The sequence below is a fragment of the Pyxicephalus adspersus genome, chromosome 7, assembly GCF_032062135.1.
Source record: "Pyxicephalus adspersus chromosome 7, UCB_Pads_2.0, whole genome shotgun sequence".
Taxonomy (NCBI): domain Eukaryota; kingdom Metazoa; phylum Chordata; class Amphibia; order Anura; family Pyxicephalidae; genus Pyxicephalus; species Pyxicephalus adspersus.
In genome coordinates, this window is record NC_092864.1 from 35,869,928 (window position 1) to 35,896,373 (window position 26,446).

General features: G+C 36.1%; 1 protein-coding gene across 1 annotated transcript in view; it reads right to left on the reverse strand.

Annotated features, from left to right (window-relative positions):
• The window catches only part of LRP1B (LDL receptor related protein 1B), a 500,403-nt gene that overhangs the window by 138,040 nt on the left and 335,917 nt on the right, over positions 1-26,446 (reverse strand). Inside the window, 5 exon segments of the mRNA XM_072419083.1 lie at positions 6,516-6,665; positions 9,061-9,174; positions 13,976-14,095; positions 21,531-21,659; positions 22,687-22,812. Coding sequence (XP_072275184.1) covers positions 6,516-6,665; positions 9,061-9,174; positions 13,976-14,095; positions 21,531-21,659; positions 22,687-22,812 — 639 coding nt within the window.

Below are 26,446 nucleotides of genomic sequence, written 5' to 3' on the forward strand. Positions count from 1 at the left end.
AACTTTTTATGAATGTTCTAATGACAACTAGCATGCCAGTTTCTGTTTCTTAGTGCAGCAATGTGGGAAGGCATTTCTGATGTGCTATCACTTCTCCTTCATTGATTACAGTGCTGCTAGCATGATGATGACAATATGTTTGCTGGCAACAAGAATGGTTGTCTGCATAAAGACCAATATTCAGAGCAATGGTCTGAATGGCCATCATCAATGGAACCCATGCAGTGGAAGACCACAGACCTTGTTTCAAAGAAAGTATATATACATCCTAAACATATAATATATAGGGCACTTTCAATGTCTTTTTTAAAAGAATCAATACAACCACCAGCAAATAAATATGCACTCACCAATTGTCACTGACTATAGTGCAAACTGATAGTCTTAAGTGCATCAAAGAATTTAAATCCTTCTCCACTAACAGGGGAGCGGGCCACAGAAACTCATTCGGATACTGCTGGTGAATAAAGCTCCCGTGGGCCCAAAATGTAAATGCCCTTGGTAAAATACAGCTACTGAATATCTTTATGTATCTTTTAGAAGCAGTTTGAAGACCCACTACATGGTGGCTGTAAAATTTCTAAACCAATGTCTTGGATTTTCTCACTTGGCATAACTTTAAGGTAAAAATAAAGCTATAAGAAAAAAGTAGTGTTTTTGTGTGACAACAAAGGTCATTTTAAATATAGGCATATATTAAATAAATAAATATATACATTTTCACAACAGTGTTGTGCATGTTACAATAACTAAGATAAGTAAAGCAGTTCCAAAATAAAGCATGTTCCAAATTTCATCTTTAGTGGGTTGGATCAAACTAGTATTAAACATGTTTCTCCTAGCTAAATCTTTAGGTTTTAATTCCAAAGACAGAAGGATAAACACTGTTAACGTAATAGGGTCTCAGATCCCAACGCGTTTCACCCTACAGGCTTCCAATGGGCATTGTGATAACCATACCATAACCGATAGCTATGTAAATGTGGTATTAGCTAGATTTTGCTGCTATCTCTATGCCACTAGATGTACCGCCTTTTTTATTATTACACCCCTCTCGCCCTTCCAACCTGATCAAGAACAGACTTATCTAGTTAATACCAGATTTAAATAGTTATCGGATGGTTCTGACTACCCCCTGAGGAAGCCCATACGTCTATATATAAATCTATCTTTGTTGGCCACATAAAAACCCCTAGTATTTTCTTCTCGATTTATTTTCACTCAAGTTAAAGGGGTGGCCTAATACATTTAGGAAAGAAAGAACCATACATTGCATCTTCTATTTCTTCAAAACTTTAAGGTAGTTACTTTCCTACTAATTAATATTTTAAAAGGAATCTTTTCCCTTGACCACCAATGAGAAGAAACACATTTTCACTATCATCAAAACAATACAGCAGGTCACTTTCTAATTTCCCAACAAAACAAAGCTACCCCCGGAGAGGTAAAGCTGCACCAATAAAACAACTCAGTGAAGATCCAGATTATTACAGATGTCAATCACTCAATGTATCTTTTTAAGAGTTGCCAAACACAAGGTCCAACCATGGCTACAAATGTTATTTGTTACCGCTGTGTGGTTTACAATATCATTTCTCACACTTGGATTCTTTTCTGTCTGGAGACAATGTGAAGATTTTTTCTTTTTTGTGACTTAAAGAAAACTCCTGTGAGAAACCTGTAGATTAAAAAGTGCTGCAAACGCTTCTCATGGAATACAATTCAGTCTCAAGCAAAGTCTAGGCTGAATTGAAATAAAACAAATTTTAACCTTGTCAGTGGGGTATACACTCTTTTGACTAGTTGAGTCACTAAGATTCTGCAGCATCTTTAAAGACAAGGGATTCCGGACTTGTCAGCGGGAACTTTTCTGTACTTTTTTCCCTCCGTCTCTCTCAATACTCGAAAATGTGTTTTTTTATTTTAGCGAGGACGTTTTTAGCAGAGAAAAGATGGTACTTTTTCTGTCCCCATAAAACCTCAAGATACTGTTAAATGATTTATTTTTAAGTTTTTTTTTAACGCTTCTCAGTTTTAGTTGAAAATGTATCAACTCTTTAAGTGACATCTCAAGTATGCCAGAGTGATCTCCTGCTGGCACTGAACACTATGTAATGGATGGCAGTAGATGCCCCCACCAGAGATACGCTCCAGCAATTTTACCTTTTGATTCACTCTGGGACCAAATCTTTTAAGAAGTATATCAGATTGACGTTACACTAAGGAAAGGATTTGGTGGTACAATATAAAAAAACTATTTTAGGCATCTATAAAAGTCATAATAGAGACCATTAATTTTTAAAAAAATGATGTCCACAATGACAATAAATGGTTTATTTGCATTATTTATACTGTATTTCTTTTTTCTATTTTTTTAAAAATAGAACCTAATCTGTGAACGTTTATCCTATGTGTTCTACAGAGATAACACTGAGGTTTAATATTAATTTTAAAAATTAAATACATTTAATCCATGGTGGCAAAATTTGGCATTTTTTTTGTGTGGGACTGTAGCCACATTCACAGAGGATGCTGCAATGGGCTCTTGGAAGGTTATGTTAAACCAGCCCACCAGAATACATTATGGCTGTTCAAAAGAACAAGACACTGCCAATGCCATCAAGCTGATACCTAGAAAAAACAGCTAAACACACAGATTATAAACATATGTGAGCTGTGTTACTTGTCTAATGATTTGAACTTCTGTCCATTCATTCCTGAGATACATATAACCCTGTAGGACAGCACAATCCACCTGAAGACCAGAGTCCTCTCTATTCCACTTATGTAATAGAACTTGGTCTTGGCTGCCCACTGCCTATGACTAGAATGTAAACAAGAGGAAGCAAAATGATATACAAATCTCTTTGTCACCCTCTTTTCTTCTTCTAGCATTATCCTTGAAGAACTGGCAAGCAGGACTCTTTCTCTTATCACCTCTGCAATATTTGTATTATTATTATGTTTGCGAAGAAAAAAAAAAAAGGTTATAATATGTTACACTCCAATGCTCTATGGTCTATAGGTGAGTGTTGGCAACAATCCGAATAGTGTCCTAACCCTAGACATAGTTACTGACCACACATGGACCCAGGGCTGACTTCCTACCCTGCCTCTGACACGTCCCCCCCATCAGAATCACAATTTTTCCAGTGTCCCCTGTCATGTGGAGTAGTATAGTGATGATATTAAAAAGTCAAATAAGCCTGAGAGTTTGGTCCTCCTCTGCAATGTAGCTTCCCACTGACTCTCACTTTTGTCATGTCCTGTGACATCACATGGCATACAAGAAGTCTTGGGAACATAGGTGAGATGAGTAGCAGCATCAAGCTTCACTGAACAGATTGATCTGACAATGGGACAGGTAATATACTTTAAATCCACCACTAATGTACTACTTTGCATGGCCAGAATAAGGGTCATAGAATACAATTGTTATATGAATGTCCCTGGGGTCATCATGGAGGAGAAAACGGAAGAAGGCTCCAAGTTTTGCTGTGAGATTTTGATTTGTAGCTAAACACCTGGTCTTCACAAAGACTAGTAATGCTGAAAAAGAGAGAGGGTGTATTTACTAGGTCTGTAAGATTCCAGTATGCCCTTGGCAGCACTGTTGTTAAAATATACAGTACTCTTTAAACAGGATTTTAGATAAAAATCTTGGACAATGAAGTTGTTAGTACATCATACATCATGCAGACATGTGCAGCTTAGTGTATGATCCTGGCATACACCAGGCATGCCAGAAATGGTTGAACTCCCATGTGCATATGTGGGAAATATTTCTTTCTGGCCTAGCAAATAAGGATGAATGAGGATCCTAAACCACAGGAGGACCAGGCAAAGATGCCAAAATCCTGAATGAGCAAGTGGAGGTGGGTTTAATTAAAAAAGATTGTGAATAGGCAGGTAGATTTATTCTATGAATGGTATAAGTCATAAATATTGCATGTTACTTTTGCATTAAAGACCCAGCCTGCTCACAGTTTTTTCATTTTCACCATTTTCACGTTAAAGAAAGATGGACGATGGCTCAGAGGTTAGCAGAGGTCTTTGCAGTGCTGGGTCCTTGGTTCGAATCCCGGCCAGGACACTATCTGCATGGAGTTTGCAGGTTCTCCCTGTGTTTGGGTGGGTTTCCTCTGGGTACTCCAGTTTCCTCCCACATTTCCAAAACATGCAGTTAGGTTAATTGGATATATTCTTCCAGCATTATTCATTTATAGTGGCACATTACAGCAGACATTTAATGAAAATGGAAGGTCTGCTTTACTAGCGATCTTTCATTCTGCAGATATACAGATTAAAATATCCTGCAAAAAAAAAAAAAAAAGCTCTAAAATGAAAAAAAGAACAAAAAATACTTACCACAGGCAGTAAGAAAAAAAATTCCAATTCTATCCAAAAAGAACATTCAATCTAGAGTTGTCCTTTTCAGTACTTCTTTTATCCCACTAGATGGTTTTACAGAATGCATGACAGCCATCAATTCAACCTACTACCATCCTGGGTTGTCATGGAACTGCCCACAGCCTGTGACTGGATAGTGAAAGAAGCTTATCTCTCCTTATATTTCCTATAGGCATGATCCTTGTTAGCACATAAATCAAGTGGCAAATTGTGCTGCTTTTTTCTTTCTCACATTCACTCCTAGTCCCACTCTGCTATCTGGCAGACTAAATGGCAAAGTGCTAAAGGCAGATACCAAGTCAAAAAAAGATAGTGTATTCATTTTTTTGCCTTCAGAATGCCATGAGAAATAAGGAACCCACTTTATACTCGGGCTACGCCACTAGATGGTGTTGTGTCCTCATGTAAAGTGTGTAAAAAACATCTCAAGTGCAGTTTGATATTAAAGAGTTTTTTACACACTTTACATTAGGGCACATCACCATCTACTGGTAGTCAGCTACTATGCACAAAAGAGCATTTAACAGCAAATGTGCTGGGCAAATCAAACAAAATAAAAATCGTTTGGGTAGATTTTTTACTTAAGCAAGAGCCTCTCTGTCTAGGGTGACCAGTTGCTCACCAAAATCCTGACTGGTTGACTTTAAACTGCCAGCTTTTAATAAAAGAACAAATGAGTAACAAAAGATTTTTTAATGGGAGGAAACATTAGTGCACTCTGTAACACCCACCTAGCTACTAATAAATATTGCATAGGATGGAATGGCTATGCGCACATCATAAAGACTGCATAAAATATTTTAATGGCATTATCAGCTTTCTCCATTTATTGGATTTTTAAGTACACATCTTCCTAATGACCTATATGTACTCTTTCCTACTATCTTTTCATTCATTTGCAAATGAAGAGCACTCTGAATTTCTGTTACACGCATAGCAGTACAGGTAACACATCACTCCTCATATATTTCTCTAGAAAAACAGTAACAAAACAGCGTTCAGGACAAATGCTTTAGTACAATTCACACTTTCTGCTAAAAATTTAATGTTGTGTATTCAGCAATGGGCAAGGTGTCATCCACCGCCTGCACTTAAACTTAGATGACCCCGAGCTTTGAAAAAATCATGCTGCCAAACAAGCACACTTAGAAAAATATCAAGGATATTTACTGGTGTAGCCTTGACATTCAAGTTACAATACTAAAGCTCTAAAGAAGCCCCTAAAACAATTTGCAACAACCTCAACTATGCACTAATTGTTACTGATTACATTTTATACATTGAAAAAAGCTAATACAGTAAATGATTATTAAAGAATTTAAAGTGGACTTAAACTCAACATTTTCCATATACAATATCAGATGAGGGTTGCAGGGGAAAACAATTGCATACACAGGGCTGAGATTTGGCAGAGTGGGAGACGTACCATATACAATATCATTTCCATTTTAAGTGTAAGGATTTGGTTACATGATAATTGATAAAAATGTAGAAGTTCCCTCGGCTTATCTTCAGCTTTTGATCTGCAGTTAGGAAAGGGGTAGTTAAGTGACCTAATCCTGTGGCTTTGTCATTTATGGGAGAGGAAAGAGCTTTAATAAATCAGGCCCAATGTATCTTGTTAAACATCTCTCAACAGTGGCTTGTAGAAGCACCAAACACTTCCCATTGAAAATTACCAGCACTCGGCTCCACCACCAAAAACTCCTAGGCTCCTGAGCTCATTCATTTAACCTAAGGTCTAGGTTTATACCCTCTACCTACCATCAGCATTGTGGGTGTTTCACATGCTTGGTCTACCCTCACTGCTATAAAATATTTTCATATGCAGCATCCTTCCATAATAATAAAAATTCGAGCCTAATGCTAAATAGCATGTATTCTAATCCAGGACATTGTACGTTTATTCATTTCCATTACACTGAGAAAAAAAATATTGAAGAAATGAAATAAAAAACAATTACAATTTTATTTTTTTTAGACTATGGCAGTCTTCCATGCATTGTCTGTTAATTCTGTAACCTGCTCAATTCAGCAAGTTTATGGCTCTCCAATATTATGACATTACAGAACAGACATCAGGAGAGACACGCTCTGGAAATTACCTGGGCATTTTAATTCATCTGAATAGTCCCCACAGTCATTTGAGCCATCACATATCCATTCTGGCAGGATGCACAGCGAAGTGGAATTGCAGGGTATAAATCCAGTCTTTTTCACTCCAAGTTTGTAATAATGAGCACAGTCTGTATTGTCTGAACATGAACAGAAACATATTTAATTAAGTCACACTTTATTTTATTTAATTTAAAGTGTACCTGTTACATAAACAGAGGAGGAGCATTTTTGGGGCAGAATAATATCCAGCCTATTGATTTATTAGAAACTAATGAAGTTATTGAGTGTCATCACAGCATTTCTGTTTTATTTGTTTCCAGACAAAGGTGTGGAAATAGAACTTTACAGCTAATAAAAAGCATAGCAACTAAGTTCAAACAGACACAGAACTTATGAAATAAAATGTTTTGTCCATGAGCTTCCTTGCTATTTGTCCTTCTTTAAAATGTCATATCGTATATGCATCCCATATGGGATGGCTGTCTAGAGGCCCTTTTTGCTTTTCTCTTTCCTCTTTAGGCAGTGCAAGTTTATAAACACCTCCAGGCGCTCATGTTCCACAAAGATACTTATATAGTCAAAGCAAGAACCATGCTCCTGGACAAGGGTTGTATAATCTTTGATCCAAGACTTTTAGGTGACACAACATAGGCAGCTTGCATTGCCAAAGGAGCAAGAGCTTTATTTTCTGTCTATATATCCAATACAGACAATGGTCTTATTTGAATATTATTATATCACCTGCGTTTCTTGCCTACCAACAACCTTTAGGGTTATTCTATGTCCTATTTTCTCTTTTTTAATATTTTATATGAACAATATTTAGCTGCGATGAAGCAGAAGATTGTAGGACCTGAAGTACATTAGCTTCATACCCTTGGATTTGGTGTGGTGTTTTCTCCCCTTTAGCAAATAAGCCTTACACCAAGTCACAGATTTCCATCCCTTTTCCTTTCTATGCAGTAGCATTGCAGGATATATAACAAGCAAGAGTAGGAACAGATGTTTCTGCTGACACACCCAAAATGTCAGCTAAAAATATATTTCTCCTATATAGTGTTAATACAGTCCACTACCATGTCAATTTGTAACAGAAGTTTGGTATTGCTTTTAAAATAATGTTTATTGTATTCAAAGAATAATAAAATTATACTGTTTTCATACATAAATATTGTAAACCTATGGTGCCTTTGTAGAAGCCTATCTCTTCTCTCTTCGTTCTTTCCACCTAATCCAAGCCAAAGGTTTCCAGTCCTCATTTGGTTAAAGAACATGCAATGTGCATATCAAGTAGTAGTTAGCCACATTCTACTGGACTTGTTCTTGTACTGTTGACGTTTTCAAGCTTCCAAGATGCTTCATCAGTAGGGGTGAGCAAGCAAAATTTTTCATTTGGATCTTACAGTGAATTGGGTCTTTCTCGCTTACAGAACATGTAAGCGAGAATGGCCTTGTGAGGTTGTGTTCTCGCCGAACTCAGATGAACTCTCAATAGAGAAACTCCATTGGAAGTTCGCCTGCAGTCACAGCTGATTGGAAGCACTTGTGTGACCACAGGTTTCCACTCTCCCCGGGCTGTATTTATCAACCCAGGGAGAGAGGGAACCTGCACTTCAATGGAATTTGTGAAATTGGTTCGCCAAAATTTTGCGGACCCATTGGAAGTTCGGGGAAATTTTCACGAGAATGTCAAAGGCATTCTGAGGCATTGCCTATTTATCAGTTCCACCAGCGTGGAAAATAGGACAGCATTCATATCCATGTAGCCTAAACAACACCATCCAATCACCATGCACTCTTGTGGTGGACCATGGTGAACTATGTTTTCTGTCCAAGATAAGGAGGTATGAAATTTGTTTAACTATTAACATAATCCTATCCTTGGTGTCAGGAAGTCTGAATATGTGTTACAACTTCAAATTCTGAATTGTGTTCATACTTTCAACCATGCATTTCAGAGGTTTAATGCATATGCAGACTTCCTGACATCAAGAATGGAATTATGTAACTTGAACAGGGCTGTTCTACATATTTCATGTCTCCTGGTTTAGGACAAAATATTATCTGCAGCGTCACATTCCATGGTGATTGAATTAAGGTTTTTGTGTTTTGTGGATGTACTGTAAATGCTGGCGTATTTCTTACACTAGTAGAACTGATATATCAGCTTGAAAGGCTGCAAAATGTCTTCAACATTACAAGAACAAGTCCATTTGAATGTGAATAACTACTAGATATACAATGACTTGTATGCATGGGAACCTTCACAGACATGCTATCTGGATGCATAGCTCTGGAGACTTTAAATTTAAAGAATTACTAGTAACTATTCTCTATTGAATTCCCTACTGCAGGAAATTACAAATTTACAATTTTCAAGCTTAATAGTAAAGACAGGTGTTCTAGCAGACGTATAGGCCAGGTTAATAATTTCATCATGCCTAACCACACACATTATTTAAAGGCGCGATAGTTCACCTCTATCTATGTCGGCACAGCTCACATGTAAAGATTTGTAAATATATTTCTTACTACAGCTCTTTTCATCAGAAGCATCTGAGCAGTCAATCATCTGGTTGCACTGGGCAGATTTTGTGATGCAGGTTCCATCTGTGCAGCGAAACTCGGTGGACGCACATGTAGAAACTAAATAAATGTATGAAAGAAAAACAAAAAAATATGTTAATACACATAATAGATTGAGGTGTAATGTAAATAGAGGAGCAATTTTGTTTAGATTCAGAAATAAACATGGAAGGTTGAGAAACTGTATCATCTTTTACAACTTTAGATTAGGTAAATTTGTAAGTGCAGTTGAAATACAATCCTTCAAACTTACTTTTCAAGGTAAGAATGATTCTGCAGAAACTGTTTTAGTGCACATATAATTTATTTTTATACACAACTGGCAAAAATGTCCATCCCATCCATCAATATGTGCCTACTTTATAGCACTAATTGGAATAATAGATGGAGGGGCATTACTGTAAGAAAATCAGAATGGTTCTTCATTGCACTGGAAGTTATTCACTAAACAAAGAGCTCCATCCTAAGAAAAAGATATGGAGTGATGATCCCATTGGCACGGCAGTGTTATTTCGTAGGGGTGAATGACCCCCTAAAATCGTAGGGGTGAATGACCCGGCTGTTTTGTCTAACAGGAGTATCTTAATAATGATACACAAGTTTGCAAAACTTTTATACAAGATAATTTTCATTAATTGCACATTCATCAAAACAAATAAAACTGAACCTAAAAAAAGCTAATTCTTTTCCTGCCAAAGAAATGTTATTCTTTTCAGCTGGCTTGTGATTCACACACTTCATATTGCACTGCAAGTTAGGTGACAATTCAGCTTTGCCGCCCTTTTTGTCACATGTATCAACACACGGTGGATTTACATGCAACATAACACTGCAAAGCTGAAAAGGAAGCAATGTATATTGGCAGTACTGTGGGACAAAGATGTGTGAATCACAAGAAAGACTAAATAGAAACTTTTTGCTGGTAAAGAAGCTCAGATATTTAATGTATATTGATTTTGCTTGGATATATATTTCCATAGCCCAGCTGGATGAGTTCCCCCTGGCTCTGAATGTTGGTCATAGGTTGATGGAACAATTACCTCCATATGCCTGTTCACACTTTTGATTTATCCTCAGAGCCTCATGGTTTCCCGAAATCCATATAGTTTATTATACAAATACTGACCACAGCTTTGGTTTAGAAATCCACTTCTGCCCCCACTCCACATCTAATAATTGACCAGTGATGCTGCTCATTATATTTGGTGGCCAATGGAGACATGAAGAGTAAGGAAGCAGACCAGGCAGCAATCATGTTAACCAGTGTTTTGTGACCTTTTAAAATTGGGGGAACCCCTTGAAGTGACTTTCAGGTCTTCAGGGATTATAATTATATATAATATATATATATATATATATATATATATATATATATATATATATTATAATATTATATAATATTACAATTATCACAGCTAACAGTAAATAAGTGTAGTGGTTAATGGGAAGAATGCTTCTTACATTGCTGGCCATTGGAAAGAAGGTCACCCTTACAGGTAAGCCAAACACATCATTGGTATCAGTTAACCTGACCTAAAAGCCACAAACTGCTTCATGCTCAAGGAAACCTCCCAGGGTTTATATAAAATTGTGTCTGAGAAACATTAATGCAAACTGTTGTCAACATCTGCCTACAATAAAACAAAGATAAAAATAGGTATGTGGCAGTTGCTTTTTTATTAACCTGGATTTTCTTTTCCAGGTAGGATTAGCCAACCGTTTAAATCTCAGGTTAGCTTTGGGCTAATAATAGATACCAATATGTATTAATAATACATCAGAGACTTGGAGATCATCAAATGTGTGCAATACTCATAAAGCAATGATTACACAAAGAAATTATATACTTCTTCCTTTCACACACAGAAGTTAAATCCAGATTCTGAAGGAAATAGTCCAGTATTATGATTATTATGAGAGGAAAGGCTGCATCTCCCGCAGCTAAGGCACAAGCTGAATTTAAACCTTATAATTACCCAGCTAGACAAATGTCACAATGCTACACGTAACAAACATTAACAAAATGAAGGAATTAAAGCTAAGCACGTTGTATTTACTAGGGTGATTTTATGGTGTGTTCGCAGAAAATATAAACAGTTTTTCCTGCCTCTTGACTATAAATCTAAGTTGAATTTCAACTTGGACTAATTTATTTGGTCAGAGATTACTGGCTGGTGAAATTACTAGCGCCTCGATGTCAGCATGTAATCAACTCTTGATGTATGCTGTGAAACACAGGCATGAAAATTATTTTATCTTAATTGAATGAAATCACCTTCTGGATTTGAGAAATCATTTACTCTTCGTTTATAAAACAAACAGCTAACAAAAATATTTTAGCTGAGCTTTATGTTAAAAATAACCAATGATAGGAGCTGTGGTCAAATTCAGAATTAAGCTGAGAACAGCTAGTCATTTATCTTCTGTTATAATAAAAGACTCCATAATTAGGCACCACCAGAAAAATATGCATAATTTAGGATATTTTTGTGAGCCGTACTTATTTATAGGAAGCAATCAAAAACTAATAAAAAAAACAATCCTAGCCATGTATGCTTCTGAAAACAAGCTAAGACTCACTACTGTTTCCCTGCAACTCCAACAGATTCAAATGATATACATGTGGTATGTAGGCTTGACAAACTTAAATATCTCTGCGTGTAAAAATATCTAAAGCATGCATTATTGGTTTCCAGGGTTGGGCCTCAATAGTCTAATCCATGCAAAACATTTATTATCGTCCTAGAGGCAAACCTGAATAGTCCAATCCATGGAAAACATGCATTATTGCCACCTAGGAGTAAGCCTGAGTGGTCCAATCTTTGAAAAGAATATATTATTGCTGGGAGTAATTTGAATGGTCCCATCCAGAAGCATCTAATATTGCCTCCTAAGAGAAGGTATGATTGGTCTGATCTGGTAGAACATACAGTATTGCCTCCTAGGAGTAAGCTGAATCGTCCAATCCATAAGAAGCATGTATTGTTGCTTCCAATGAGCTGATTCAAATGGTCTCAACCCGGAGAACATGCATCATTGCCTCTTAGGAGTAAGCCTGAAGAATGGTCCAATCCAAAGGAAGCATCTATCATTGCCTCCTAGGAGAAAGCATAAATGGTCCAATCCAAGTTCCACATATCTGATAAATCTGGAGATACAAGGGCATGACATCCCAAATATTTGAACGCGTTAACCTTTCATATGTAACACTGAAAGGTCTGACAATGTATCTCTTTGTTTGACTTTGCCTGTTTTTTTCTTTAACTTTCTAATTTTATATGTTTGCTGTAGATTATTTCTATTTGTGTGTGATGCATTAAGCTTCTACAGCCCTGCTCAGAAACTGCTCAGATAGAGCCTGATTTAATAAAGCTCTCTAAGGCTGGAGTGAATACACTTCTATCGGTGAAGCTGGGTGATCCAGCAAACCTGGAATGGATTTCCTAAAAGTAATTTGCTATTCTGTTCTAGGTTTGCTTGATCACCCAGCTTCACTGATAAAAGTGTATTCACTCCAGCCTTGGAGAGCTTTAATAGATCAGCCCCATAGGGTCAGCCAGAAGTCTGTAATGTTATTTTATTCAGATACGATTGGTAAATTTATTTAGGGAGAAGGAGAAGCAACCACCGTGAAGGTAAATCAAACTAGAAAGAGAACCTACATTGAGATAAGAAGATGCAGCTAACCACTTGTGCTTATATAATTTGAAAATTGATGATTTGGTCACGTATTAATTGAAAAAAATCCAAAGACATCTGCATGTGGCAAAAGTAAGTGAATCCTTAAGATTATCATACAATTTGAAGATGAAATCAGTTTGTTGTTTTCATTCAATGTGATGACAGTGGGTTGTAACTTTTTCCAGCCTTATGGGCATCAACATCTCTTTTTCCGGGTTTCTCAGACACATCCTTTCTTTGAGCTATGTTTACACATTCACAAAAGTGTACCAGATGCTCAAGGATATGTATGGTAATGCTGGTTCAAAAAAAGCACATTTGACATCCAGCGGTAGGGAGCAGTATACTGCATCCCCTGTTCATTCCCATAGGTCAGTCACAGGGAGATGATACATGTCCCCATGCTGTGTTTATTATAATAAGGAAGCGGTGAATGCACCGCAACCTCACTGCCAATGTGAATAGTCCCTAATTTATTGTCAAATAATTGTATTTATGATCAATACATTTTCTATTTGTTTATTTTTTTATTTAATTATATGAAAAATGTGTTTTTGTTTGCATGCAGCTTAAAGTCACATCTAATAACATAACTATTATCAGGGTTTGGGTAAAGATTGATGTTAAACCTGCAAAAGTTGCCTTTTACATGTCCTGTTTGATTTACAGTCATGTGACAACTGCCCGCCTGCCCCCTGGAACTAAAACAATTTCTGCATAGAAAATTTATATCTGTCTTGCAGCAATACAAGACTGACATCTCCAAGTGGTGCTGCTGTATTTATTATAAAAATAATTTGATCACATCTGGCTTTAGTAACCCAATTTGATCATTCTCTATCCAATATGGATTTATTTTTTTCTCCAGCTGATAGGAAAGCTGACATTGTGCTTGACCTCTGGAGGCTATTTTAATATTTTGAATGATGAGGTTTGGACAAGATAAAGTAAAACATTCAAAGTTAATATCCTGTTTTGAATTCAGCGCACTCACTGAGAGCCGTGTGTCTTAGAAAATCAACACATATTTTATCCAGATGGAACCTTGTGAGCTCCCATCTTTTGCTTCCACTGCCAATCTACTTCCTTTTCATTTTCTAAACAATTACACTCTAGAATATAGTCATTTGTCTGAAAAATCAGTAAAATTAGAAGGATTAATAAAATCAGTGCAGCCTACCTTTGCAGTCTAACTCATCCGTGTTGTCTCCACAATCATCTTTGTCATCACATACTTTGTTGTTGGAGATGCAACGTTTGTTACCACAAAGTTTAAACCCTTTCCAGCAGCTGCGAGTTTCTGAAATAGGATTCAAGATTATATATCATAAAAATAGTGTTGTAAAAGGCAGCAAACTACACCAAATAAATATCCTATTGGCGATAAGTTGGTTGCCAAGCCGCAATAACCCTTGAACTAGGCAGGCATTAAATAGGTCCTTCAACCCTAGTTTGAGGAAACCCTAAAACCCTAAAAATGGGTATTAAAGTTTTAAAGTTATTATATCAAAGGTTAATCCAGGGAACATCCGATTGCCTCACAGGATCAGCTCCCCTATTGGAGCAAGTTAAACCATAATTTATACCATAAATTTAAGTTTTTTTGCATTCCTCTGGATCAAATGTATCATGTATGTATGTATGTATGTATGTATATATAATATTACCAGGAATATGCTGGTTTCTAGTTTAATCATTTGCATAGCGGTTGAACTTTTTCAACTTGATTACCTATGCAGCCACAATTTTTTCTAAGACATCAGGTTCCAACAAGCCCCACTTTGGGGTATGCAGTTAATACCCTTAGAACTATTAAGAATAATATATGTTATTACCATTAAGATAAATATTGTTTTTAGAATGTGATTAAAGTGTTGATTGAGCTATATCATAATACTTAAAATGATCAAGTTGTTTTTTCCAATATAGCATAAAGCCTTTCATTTCCATTTGACAGATATTACAATGAAAGTAAAAGACTGAACAAAGAAAAAAATTTAATATGCCTGGAGTTTTGTGCCACAAATTACTTCCCATGAGAATGTCCTGAGGTCATTGACAGGTGAATCGCAAGCTGTCCCTGAATACACAGGTTTTTCTTTCCTCTAGAGTGCAAAACAACATACCCAATACATCTCTCCTGCCGCAATACAGATTTTTAATAACATACTCTGAAAAAGGTCAAACACTAATAGCTGTATGTACCTCTCTATATGATATTTAGAGACCTCCCACTCAGAATTCTCATTAAACTCTTTGTATGACCTTTATGACCCTTTAAAGAGAAACTTGGACAAATGCAGGATTTTTTTGTGATTGGGTATAGAAAGAAAAAACACCATTTATACTATCCTTTAGAGAATTTTACCTCTTGAAAGCTAGGACAAAGGCTGTGCACTTGGATGGAGGCAGAAGAGTTGGGAAGGATGGGGTGTAGTGTAGTCTGTTGGTTTAGTCTACTGACCGTCCAATGCATACAAAACATTTGGCCTGATTTAAAAAGCTCTCCAAGACCAGAGGAGTAAGACTGGGTGGTCAACTGAGTGGTCCAGCCAACCTGTAATGGATTTCCTAAAATCATTTGCTATTACTCGGAAAATATTTGAATCCTTGACCAGATCTAAAAAAGCTTTGCTGGATCAGATGATATTCTATATTCTCCATTCTTGGGGATCTTTAGGAAATCAGGCTCATGGTATGACTTTGTAAAGTGTAGCTTCTTTCTTTATCAGTTGATCAGGTGTCTTTTCTTCAATGTCAGCCAGCTAATCTCCCATGCCATCACTAACAAGTGTTGGAAAGGCTAAGTAAATTCTGAATACATTGCAGCATTCAAATGGAAAACAAATGAGCTCATGGATTTTTTCATATACATATATCCACACACTAAAATACATCACTAAGTACAATATATTTAAAAAATGATCAAAACCATAGTGGTTCTGTATTTTGTAAATGGTTATATGTAAAAATGTTACATATAAATAATTTGAATTAAAACAAAACTTTCCATCACTCAATCAGTGATTAAATAAATTGTAAAAAGAGACCTATGCTCAATAATGAACTCAAATGGGGCTGTTTATCAATGTTTATAAATTGTTGTACCCTGACTTTTACCACAAATGAACACATTATGTATGTTTGGAATGAGATGTCCAACAAGCTCTTTTAGGTTTGGTGCCCACAAACAAGTTGTTTATATGGTGTATGTAGCAAATTTGGACTATAGACAGTTTAGAGAAGATCTGATCCTGAAATACATTATGATATCAACAACAAAATTAAACTTGACCCTTAGAATTTTCAATCTGTACATCTATGACAAGGGTGGCTTGAAACTCAAATATAGGACATAAATGATCTAATGGGATTGAGTTATTAAAGCTCTCCAAGACTGGAGAAGATAGACTTTCATGGATGAACCCCAAAATCATTTACAATTAGATGGCATATGTTTTCAATCCTGGATGAAATCCATTTCAGGCCCAATGTGTCAAATGGTATATGTACTGAAAAACCCACTTAAGACAAAGTATTTTCCATTAAAAAAATAAATAATGTACCTTGATCTCTTAGACATTTGGCTCAATTTCTCGAAATGATAGCTGTACTTGGTTTATGAAACTGTCAATTTTCCATGATTTTTACTTGACTGACCTGAATAGTGCAGTTTCCTGTGTAGAGATGATTAGGTTTTTCTAATCAAGTCTTCACTTTAAATAAAGAACCTTGCATATTTCAATTCTTGCATCCACTGTAGTTGCAATTCTGAAGATCCCTGGGGTTAGCTGAACTCTGACAGCCAACATAATTCACAAAAGCCTTTTAAACTATGGTGCTTAATGCATCAAGAACGTTATTCACTATTTCCTGTTTCTTTATTTGAGGAAAAATGCTATGTCCAGTTTATTATCTTACGATCCTTACACTTTCCATGTGTCAAGTAGATCCACTTTTGTAATAATTTATTAGCCCATTCATTGATTATGAGGTGAGCTAGTTGTACAGAATATTGTTTTCAAAATATTTATTTTTGAGAAATTATGATGAGAACTGTTGCTGTATAAACCCTATTAGTAATTGCTTTATGTTATAGTTCTTGTTCAGTTTCAGCAACTTTGTACTAGTTGACACTCCTGGAGAAGTGTTCCACACATTGTGTGTTAGTACAGTTTGGCCATCTCAATATATTCATGTACAATTTAATGGGGACACTGTTCGCAAGCCCACATTTGAATAACATATGATTATACGATTATGTGGGCTTTTTTTTTTTTTGAGGCTTAGGGGCATTAAAACAATGAAATTGTTGAGAAACGCTTACCGGGCCGGTGATTCCGTGAACCTCGGCAGTATCCCACACAGCCTATTTTGTCCAGCAATGTCACTTGCAGCAGCAAAGAGAATGAATTGCAGCGACCCTGCTTCCCTTTGGTCGTGCAGCCTGATGTATTTTGTCATTCCTCAGCACACACTCTGAGGCTTTGCACAGCTAAAGGAGATTTTAGAGGCTCATCAGTTCCTGATTCTCTCCTATGCTGCCATTAGCTGCTGGGACTTTTATAGCCTCTCTGCTCCTAGTCTTCAGTGGCTGTGGTGGCGTTAAGCTAGGCTGACATGCTGCTGGTGTGTATTTGTTTGATTTACTGTTGCTTACCTTGCCTGTTTCTGACCCTGTGAGCGTTTTGCAGCCTGGACCAACATTTGCCTGTGACCCCCACTCTGCTTGTGTTTTGCCCTTGTGTACCTCATCTGGTGGACGGATTACCTGTGTATGACCTATTGCTCTGTACTCTGGACTTTTCTCTGTTGAAATCTTGGTACTGCTTTATCTGTGGGCTCCTGGTCCAGTGCCAGCTTATCCCCAGGCACAACCAGTTTCCCTAGGCTGAGCGGGTGTTTGCTATAGGTGAGGAGTGCGGCGTTAGATTGGGGGACTGGTGTCTGGCAGGTGCTGTTGCTGGACCAGGGCCTTACAGAAATGACAAAAATAGATTTATATCTATTGCAGTATAACCTACAGCACTAATGTTATAAAGTTACTTAATAAATAGCTACCTTGCATTCAGTTTTTTTTTTAGGAAAAGCATAATTTGTGAGCATCCTGCCAAAAGAACATAGCTGAAGTCAGGTACTTATAATAGTCAAGAAGACCCATCTCTCAATCAGTGCTCCAAATGATCCTAATGGTGTTTTCTGGCCACTCAGGTCTTTCTACTCTAAACCCATCCAACTTCAGCTTTTCCCACAAAGACCAACTGCTGGGAAAAAAAGAGCCATCTCCAAAGGGTTATTCCAAGTGACAATTCTCTAAAATGTCTTTGTATACTGTAGTACTGTCCGTATCCTTTAAAGGAAACACAAAAACTCAATCATTTGGAGGAAGTCAACATATTTTTGTTCATATAGTGTATGAACAGCATTCACCCTGCCAAAAAACATAACTGTGCAAAATAAAAGAGCCCTGCTTGGTCGACTATGTTTGTTTCATGCGAAAAGCTGCTGTGCAGGGGACAATAGGAGGCTCTTAAGGCAAACAAAGGTACCAAAGCTAGCACTATGTGTTTGGTTTCCTTTTTATTATATATTTTTTATTTGGAATATGATTTGTTTTTGGAACAATCTAAAGCTTAAAAATATCCTCAGCTAATATTTATCTTTACTCTCCCTTTGATACCATGAGGAGTGGATCTCACCAGGACAGTCCCTGCTGTATTATTAACAATTTTCTGTTAATATTTTGCCTCTGTCCATCATATTGTATGGTTAAGATTTGTCATTCCAATTCACTAATCTGTATAAGGCCCTCACAAAATGCTAGATGACCTACCCTGGCAGTCAATACATGCAGATCAAGGATTTTTGTTGGCTACATATGGAGTTCAATGTACCCCCTTTGACATACCATGCCTCCTCATTCCCAACATACTGAAATGCTTTATGTTTAACAAGGATTATTTTATTTAAACTTTTTTAAAATTGTATTTATCTATGCTATTGGGTATTAATGATCCTCTTACAATTTCAACTTTTATTTTATTGTATTAGTTCATGGCAATCCCCCCTTTTACATTTTTGTTGGTATATTTGTTATATATTATATTGTTTTTCTGTTGTGTTTTTTGCAATCTTAATAAACTTGAAGTGTTTAAATAGTTATATATAAATATAAAAAAATATATACCCAAGAGTTCAATCATTTCCACTAGCCATCTATTCCTGGATTGTGCACTAAATACATACGTGTATTTTGGGCTATAGCCTGTCACTTCTGCAATAAATAAACTGCCTGCTCCCAGTTTCTTCTTTTTTTGTCAAGATGAGTTCACTGAATGGCTATATTTTTGGCAGAAGAGCCTGGTAAATGTTACATCAGACTGAGGACGCCTTGTTGAGAACTATTTCTTGTTATAATTAGTTGGAGTTCTGCTTAAATGCTATGATGAATCTTACAGGGCTCTGGGCAAATTGCAAGCTGCTTTTATTAAAAAGATAAATAAGCATGGTAATTTTGTTAGTTACTAAACTGTAACAATAAATTGACACATTATAAAACTTCTAAGCCCTGGCAGATATTTTACTGCGTGAACTGGACTCCCCAACAATTTATTATTATATTGCTTTCTAAAATAAATTACAGTTTCTTGCTCTTAGCTACATAAACATCCCAAGCAAAAAGAAAAAAAAAGAAAGAACATCTTAAAAACCTTTCTACACAAGGTCACGAACTTCCACACTTGTGATGGAAATATTTCCCCTGCAGTGACAGAGAGAAACTGTCGATTTGTAAATAGCCAGGGGTCTCCATTATAGAGAGGAACAGATTTTATCGTGTTTGTGCATACTCTACTTTTACAAATTCTCCACGGCATTGATGAACTGAAGAAAAACTTTTGCTGCCTTTTTCATTTCTAGATGTTATGCAAGGACAAAAAAAGGCATTAGACATAACAGTGCTTTCTTCTACCACCTTTAGTTATGTTTGTAGAATTGGAGAGGTTATTATATAAAGTACAATTGACACTTATGGGAATATTCCATAGTATGTTCTGATTTCTGATAAGAACCAGCTCTGGTATGAACCAGACGCATAAAAAGAAAAGAGAAGAGCAGGAACATTTCTGGCCATTTTGGTGCCCTAAGCAAGACACTCCTGGGGTCCATGCCATGTGCCTCAGTCAGACAATGGGCCTGATTTAATAAAGCCCTCCAAGCCCTGCCTGGTTTCTTTTAGTTCATCTTGAAATTTAGTTCCCTTTTGTTTTGTCAAGGAGACTTATTTTATTTTAAGGCTATGTGCATGATTTAAAAAAGGCTGGAGAAGATAGACTACCATAGGAGTATCTGGATGATCCAGCAAACCTGCAATGGATCTGGTCCAGGATTGAAAACATTTGCCAAATATTAGGAAATTATTTTATGAAATAATGTCAGGTTTGCTCAGGGAGGTACTATTAGGTACCAAACGTGATGAAGACAATGTCGCAGGTTTCTGCCAGTCAGAGGTAGATGTCCACTAGCTTTGGTGCATTCTAAGTGTTTCTCTTACACTGCCTATGGGTAGACATGGCCCTGATTAGTAGAGAGAAGAATAAGGGAACAAAACAGTAAGAGGAACAAAAGGTTAGGTAAAGGAAAGGTGGCTATTTAGGAGAGTTCAGCATTAGAAGGGCTTCCATAACTATAGGAGTCAATAATAAACAACGGAAAAAAAAAATTGAACCCATGAAGTCCATACTATTATTATTATTAAACTGGATTTATATAGTGCCAACATATTACACAGTGCTGTACATTAAATAGAGGTTGCAAGTGACAGACAAATACAGACAGTGACACAGGAGGAGAGGACCCTGTCCCGAAGAGCTTACAATCCATACACAAACACACATCATGGTATCATTGACTTTTTCATGGTTCTGCATTTTACGTAATAGAAGTAGGAAGTACATTAGATGTTTTAAGGCTGGGGTTAAGGGTTACTTTTTTCGTATAGGGTTTTGGTTAGGGTTTAACGTTATGTCTTATGTATCGATAAGTGTTTATTTTAGTTTTGAGGCAGAAAGATATTTATGTTGGTTTTAGAATATGTTGGGGTGGATGTTAATGTTCAGGTAAGGACATCCATAAATGGTGGGACTTAGGGGACCTTTGGAGAAACAAATTATTTTTAACTTGTTTTTGAAAGAGAAGAAAAACAACAGCTAGTGCAGCTCCACGGTATAACAAATGTAAACCTTGCTTTAAAATGCATGCAGAATTACTGTATATAGACAACTCAGTCTCAGAAAGCCATTATTTACAAACTTTGTGTGTAGAACGTACAATTTTCATCAACAGAATAATTTTGTAGGGCAATAGTTGAGGATAGTACTCAAGAAACTTTTCTGATTGATGGGTGAGCAACATACACTCTAAAACATTTGAAGAAAGAAATAATAAGAAAGAAAGGCAATATTAGCAAATGTGTTCACCCCAGGCAAGAATATCAGGTTTTTTGGAAGGGAACATTGTAAAACATTGCTTATGTGTTTTTAAATGACTATGATGTATTTTTATTTTTTTAATCTCATTACAGTCATCTTAATTGTAAGCAACACCAAATAAGGCATTTTATCAACTCAGTCATCATCTGAAAGCCCATTCAAAAATATGCCATCCAATTTAAGCAGAGATTACCTGTAAGCAATTTCTAACATGTCGAAAGTAATAAATAATTTTTTTCAACTTACCACAATATGACTGCTTTTCATCTGATCTGTCTTTGCAGTGAATTATACCATCACAGGTCAACTGGTAGTCAATACATTCACCATTTCCACACTCAAACTCAGAAAAAGAGTTGCATGAAGTATTTCTAGCTAAAAAAAATGGAATGGAAGGTAAATATTAACATCAACAGGAATGAAAACAACCTCAGATTTATATAAATTATATATAATGTTTTGATAAACCGAGCAATATAGATATAAAAAGTGATTTCCCATTTTGTTCAAGGTTCTTTTAGTTGTGTGTAAAGCCCAACATCTCCTACAGACAGAAAGGCTCTGGTTAGACAAGGTTTACCATTTTAACAAGGAAGGTGCAAGGAAGAAGAGTCAGGCAGTCAGTCCCAGAATTTTCATACCTCTAGGGTCAATAGATTACTTGAACCTACACTTTAGGCAACCTTATCCAACAGTTTTACAAATTCTGTGCATATTTGTTTTAATCTAAAGTGCAATTTCCTTTAAATTAAACAAAGAGCATGTTGTATAAGGGCCTTTTGGATATATACTTTGGCCCAGTTTACATGGACATTTTTTAAAATGCTATACAAAGATTGCATACATTTATGTGTGTTTAAAGGAGGTTGAAGTAGTTTAAAACAAAGCACCTCGCCTCAACTTATTTAATTGGAGGCTTCATCCATGTTTGCATGTGTAATATATATTACATGGGAGTGTTTTTGAGATTCTTGAATGTGACACTTAATGCTAGAAAAACTAGGCCTTCAAGTGTAACTGTGTTACAATTCAAACAAATAAATCAAAACTATGTGTTGCAAGAATGAAATGGTTTACTAAGAATGAGTTGCTAGAAGAGTGTTTCTTAACCAGGTCCCGTAGAACCCTCGGGTTCCTCCAGAGGTTGCTAGGGGTTCCCCGAGCATTGAGCAGTTTGTGACACTCAAGTAGTTTCACCAAACCAAAACACTCTTTTTGTTTATCTGTAGGGAGGCTGCTTTCCCTGTTTATTTTCACAATCAACAGCAGAAAATATAAATGACAGCTGTATCACATATAGTATGCATGGGAATGTCAAAGACATAACATGAAATATTCATATTGTATTGCTCTTGTAATCTTTACAATGTTTTTTTTTTTTTCAGTAGAATATATTACTTACTCACACATCTGTTGTCATCTAATAATATTCGATCTCCTCTGCAGGAACAGTTGACACGACCATCAGGGGTGAGAAGGCAAAGGTCATGGCAGCCTCCATTCTTGTAGGAACAAGGCGACAGCTCACCTTTATTAAAAGAGAGAATATTGAATGTTTAACAAAGAAGGCAACATCTAAAATTATTTTTACTGTAAAATGGTAATAGAAATGGAATATCTGTCAGGTATTTCAATCTTCCAAAAAAAGGCTCTACATATGGTTCCCTATTAGCTAAATGTACACTGAGCTGCAAATTCGCTCAGAACATAACAAATAGGTGGATACATTTGTTTTATTGGAGAGGAGACATAGCCTGTCCCTTTTGGAGTGAATAACCTAGCTGACAGTTTTTTGTGTGCTTTTTTTAGTTTTGTTTCACTTTAATATTTTAAGTCCTCACAGGAGCTAATTTATATTGTAACCATAATATTGGTTACTGCATGTTTTATTGCCCCTAAGACTCAGCAGATAATTGGCATACAAGACTACTAAATCTTGTCATTTATTTAGGCTGAATTTCACAGGTTTAGATGGCCAAATCCAAAGTTCAGTGTTATTTTTGGTGGCTGTGTCAAAAATCTTGGGAATGAGACCAAGGGTTCCTCCAAGGGTAATTTGCCTTATTTCTGCCATTGCTTTTTAGATATTCTTGGGTTGACTGCCAATGCCATCAGGTCCCAGGTTACTATCATAAAATCCTCCTTTTTGGGAATTGGTTAAATAATGTTTCTTTGGCTTCATTATGTTGACATGAGATACCATTATTATTATTATTATTATACAGTATTTTTATAGCGCTTACATATTACGGAGCACTATACATTACAGGCGCTGCAAATGACAGACAGATACAGACAGTGATACAGAAGTAGGAGAGGATCCTGCCCAAAAGAGCTTACAATCTAAGAGATGTGGAAGCAGCATACAATAGGAAAGACATATGGTGTGGTGGGTAGGTAGTTAGGAGAAACAGAAGAAGATGGGTAGGCAAGTTTGAATGGATTGGCTTTGAGTGCTCTTTTAAATGAGCAGAAAGTAGAACAAGCCAAGGAAGACCATTCCAGAGAGTCGGGGCAGCTCTAGAAATATTTTGGAGCCATATGTGTGATGGAGTTATGAGCGAGGAAGCCATTACCGGTAGAAGGTCATTGGAGGAGCCATATTCATACCATAGCCAATCGCTTAAATTTTGCATTCTTTAATACATTTTTTAGTAGCCCAGTTCAAACTTTCTTGACTTTAACTGTATTTACAGTTTTGAAATCCTAAAGTTTTAAGGTTAGCAATGTTTTCCTTTTTTAAATGCACTTAAACCACAGCTGATCATACATTTCAGATGTTTGCTCATCTCTATCAGAAAGCTAAAGGGGTGATCCTAGTTTCCATTTGGAGTAAGAATTTAAAAGATAAGCTTTTTTTTTATAAATACAAAGACTTTCTCTTGCTACATGCTATAATGGGTTCTTAGTTTAGGATTGAAAGCTCATTTAGGATTGTTTGAACAAAAGCCTGTAACCAAAAATCTAAATTTGTCTTTTCCTTTGCTATTGTGTGACCTTTGAACTTTAGCAGTCAGTAAAGTGAGGGGGAGCATTGAGTTGCAAAAAGGCTATAATGATCATTTGCTCCCCCATTGTTCCATTCAACTCCTTATGAACATGCAAGTTAACTGGCTATGATTTTCACTGGCTTTATTAGCTGCTAATTTCAAACATAAATGCAGATCAGAAAAGACACAGAAAAACCAAAATGTCTATTTGTCTGCATACAAAATTGAAACAAGCATAAGCATTAAAGCCAGGGAACTGACATTAAAAAAAAAAAAAAAAAAAAAAAGCTTAGCAATGGCAGCTTCTAATTTTCTGACATGACAGATGTTCTTTGGAGTGATGAAAACAAACTGATTTAAGTTCTAAAATGGGAAAACAAGTCCATACATACAATACAGACCCTGAAACTTTTGCATAACATTATTACATGCTAGGAAGTTAAATAGTTATTGCTAAACTTTAAATTATGAGAATAATATTGCTAATAGAGGATTGTGGGGCAGAGAACTGAAGACAATACAAAATAAAAAAAACTATATAAATTAATTTGTAAGTCCTTTCGAAACTTTAAATATTCAAAGGAAGAAACTACAATGATTTATATCCTGAAACTCACAAAATATAACAAATAGGCATACAAATATATTACCATAAATGCATGAATAAAAATATGTTCATACTGTTTAAGCAAACTAAAAAAATTAGGTCTGCCATAGACAGGTTTATACATAGATATAGACTAAGACTACTCTTCTGCATCAGGCTCTAAAAAAATCTCCAACCTGATGGGGACAAAGTAAAGCTTTGTGCTTCAAACTCAATGAACATCCTGTATATCATCCAAATATATTGTAACTGGTCTAATGCACTTATATCTGATCTGTGTTGTAGTGACTACCATATAATGCTAATTGGAAATACAGCAAAAAAAAAATACATTATATTATTACCTTTACTGTCATATCATGTTTTTGTGACACACTTTCTTTGGCATAGTAGGTAAGGGGGAATCCCCCCAATGCAGACATGGACAGCAGTCAAAAGCTCAACTTACTCTTACCTTCTTTTAACACAATTTTTTAGATAAACCTAAACTTTAAAATGAACATGGGGTAAGTCTATATACAATCAAGTATTTACATATTTTCAACAAGCAGTATTACTGTAGCTGCAGCCACTATGGGGTAATTAATCCTGAAAAGAAGTACTGATTTATTTTGTTCATTTAATTCTCCCTTGTTCTTACTGCATACTTGTTCTATGTTAACATTACAAATAAAAAAGCTGGTAAGTAGCAACATCATTGCTAGGAATAAGGAACTGCTGAAAACTTTAAGGATGAATTACTCCACAATGCCTGCTTTTATAATAGTGGCTGCTAGTCACTACATAGGCTTCTGATAGGTGGTAATGGGATGTTTCAATCCAATATTTTAAGAAGTATTCTAAAGGGGCAGCTGAAGGCTTCATTCGACTTAAATGTCCTTCAGAGCCTAGCCACAATAGTATTTTCTTTTTTGACAGTTTCTATATATATGTACATAGCCACCTATTACAAACCACATATTGTTGTTTGTTGAACTGCATGTAAACTGCAAAAAATCTTCAAACATCTGGCCAAATCTTTAGCTGACAATTTTTAGACAAGTCAATAATTATTCTTACATAAATTTAGCAGACGTTTTACAGTTATTATGCATGGATTGAAGGGGATGCATGTTTGTCTATATTTTCTCAGAATGTTTTATTGTCAGTCAAGAAAATGAGGTGAAAGATACATTTGCTAGTAGGCGTATTACAATATAATATTTTGAATTCTGGGAGTCATCCTAAAGCTTGGCAAGCCAAAAATCTTTCTGTGTTTCTCAGATAGTTCCCCCATGCTGACATGCTGACACACAACATTCCTCATTCTAAATATATAATAAATAAGATGATTATTTTTTCTTTTTGGAAAATTTTTCCTGCTGGTAAAGCTGAACTTTAGCATTCCTTCCAGTCTTACACAGTTGTTGAGGTTCCTCCCTGGTACTGAATTGCCTACTGTGATTTTACTGCACACTGTGATCTTCTCACCTTAATGCAGAAAGTGGGAGTCTGCCCCATATTCTAGAATCCAGCATCATCTAACCCTTTCCTTCCCAATCTTACTGTTCATTGCCGGCCATTCT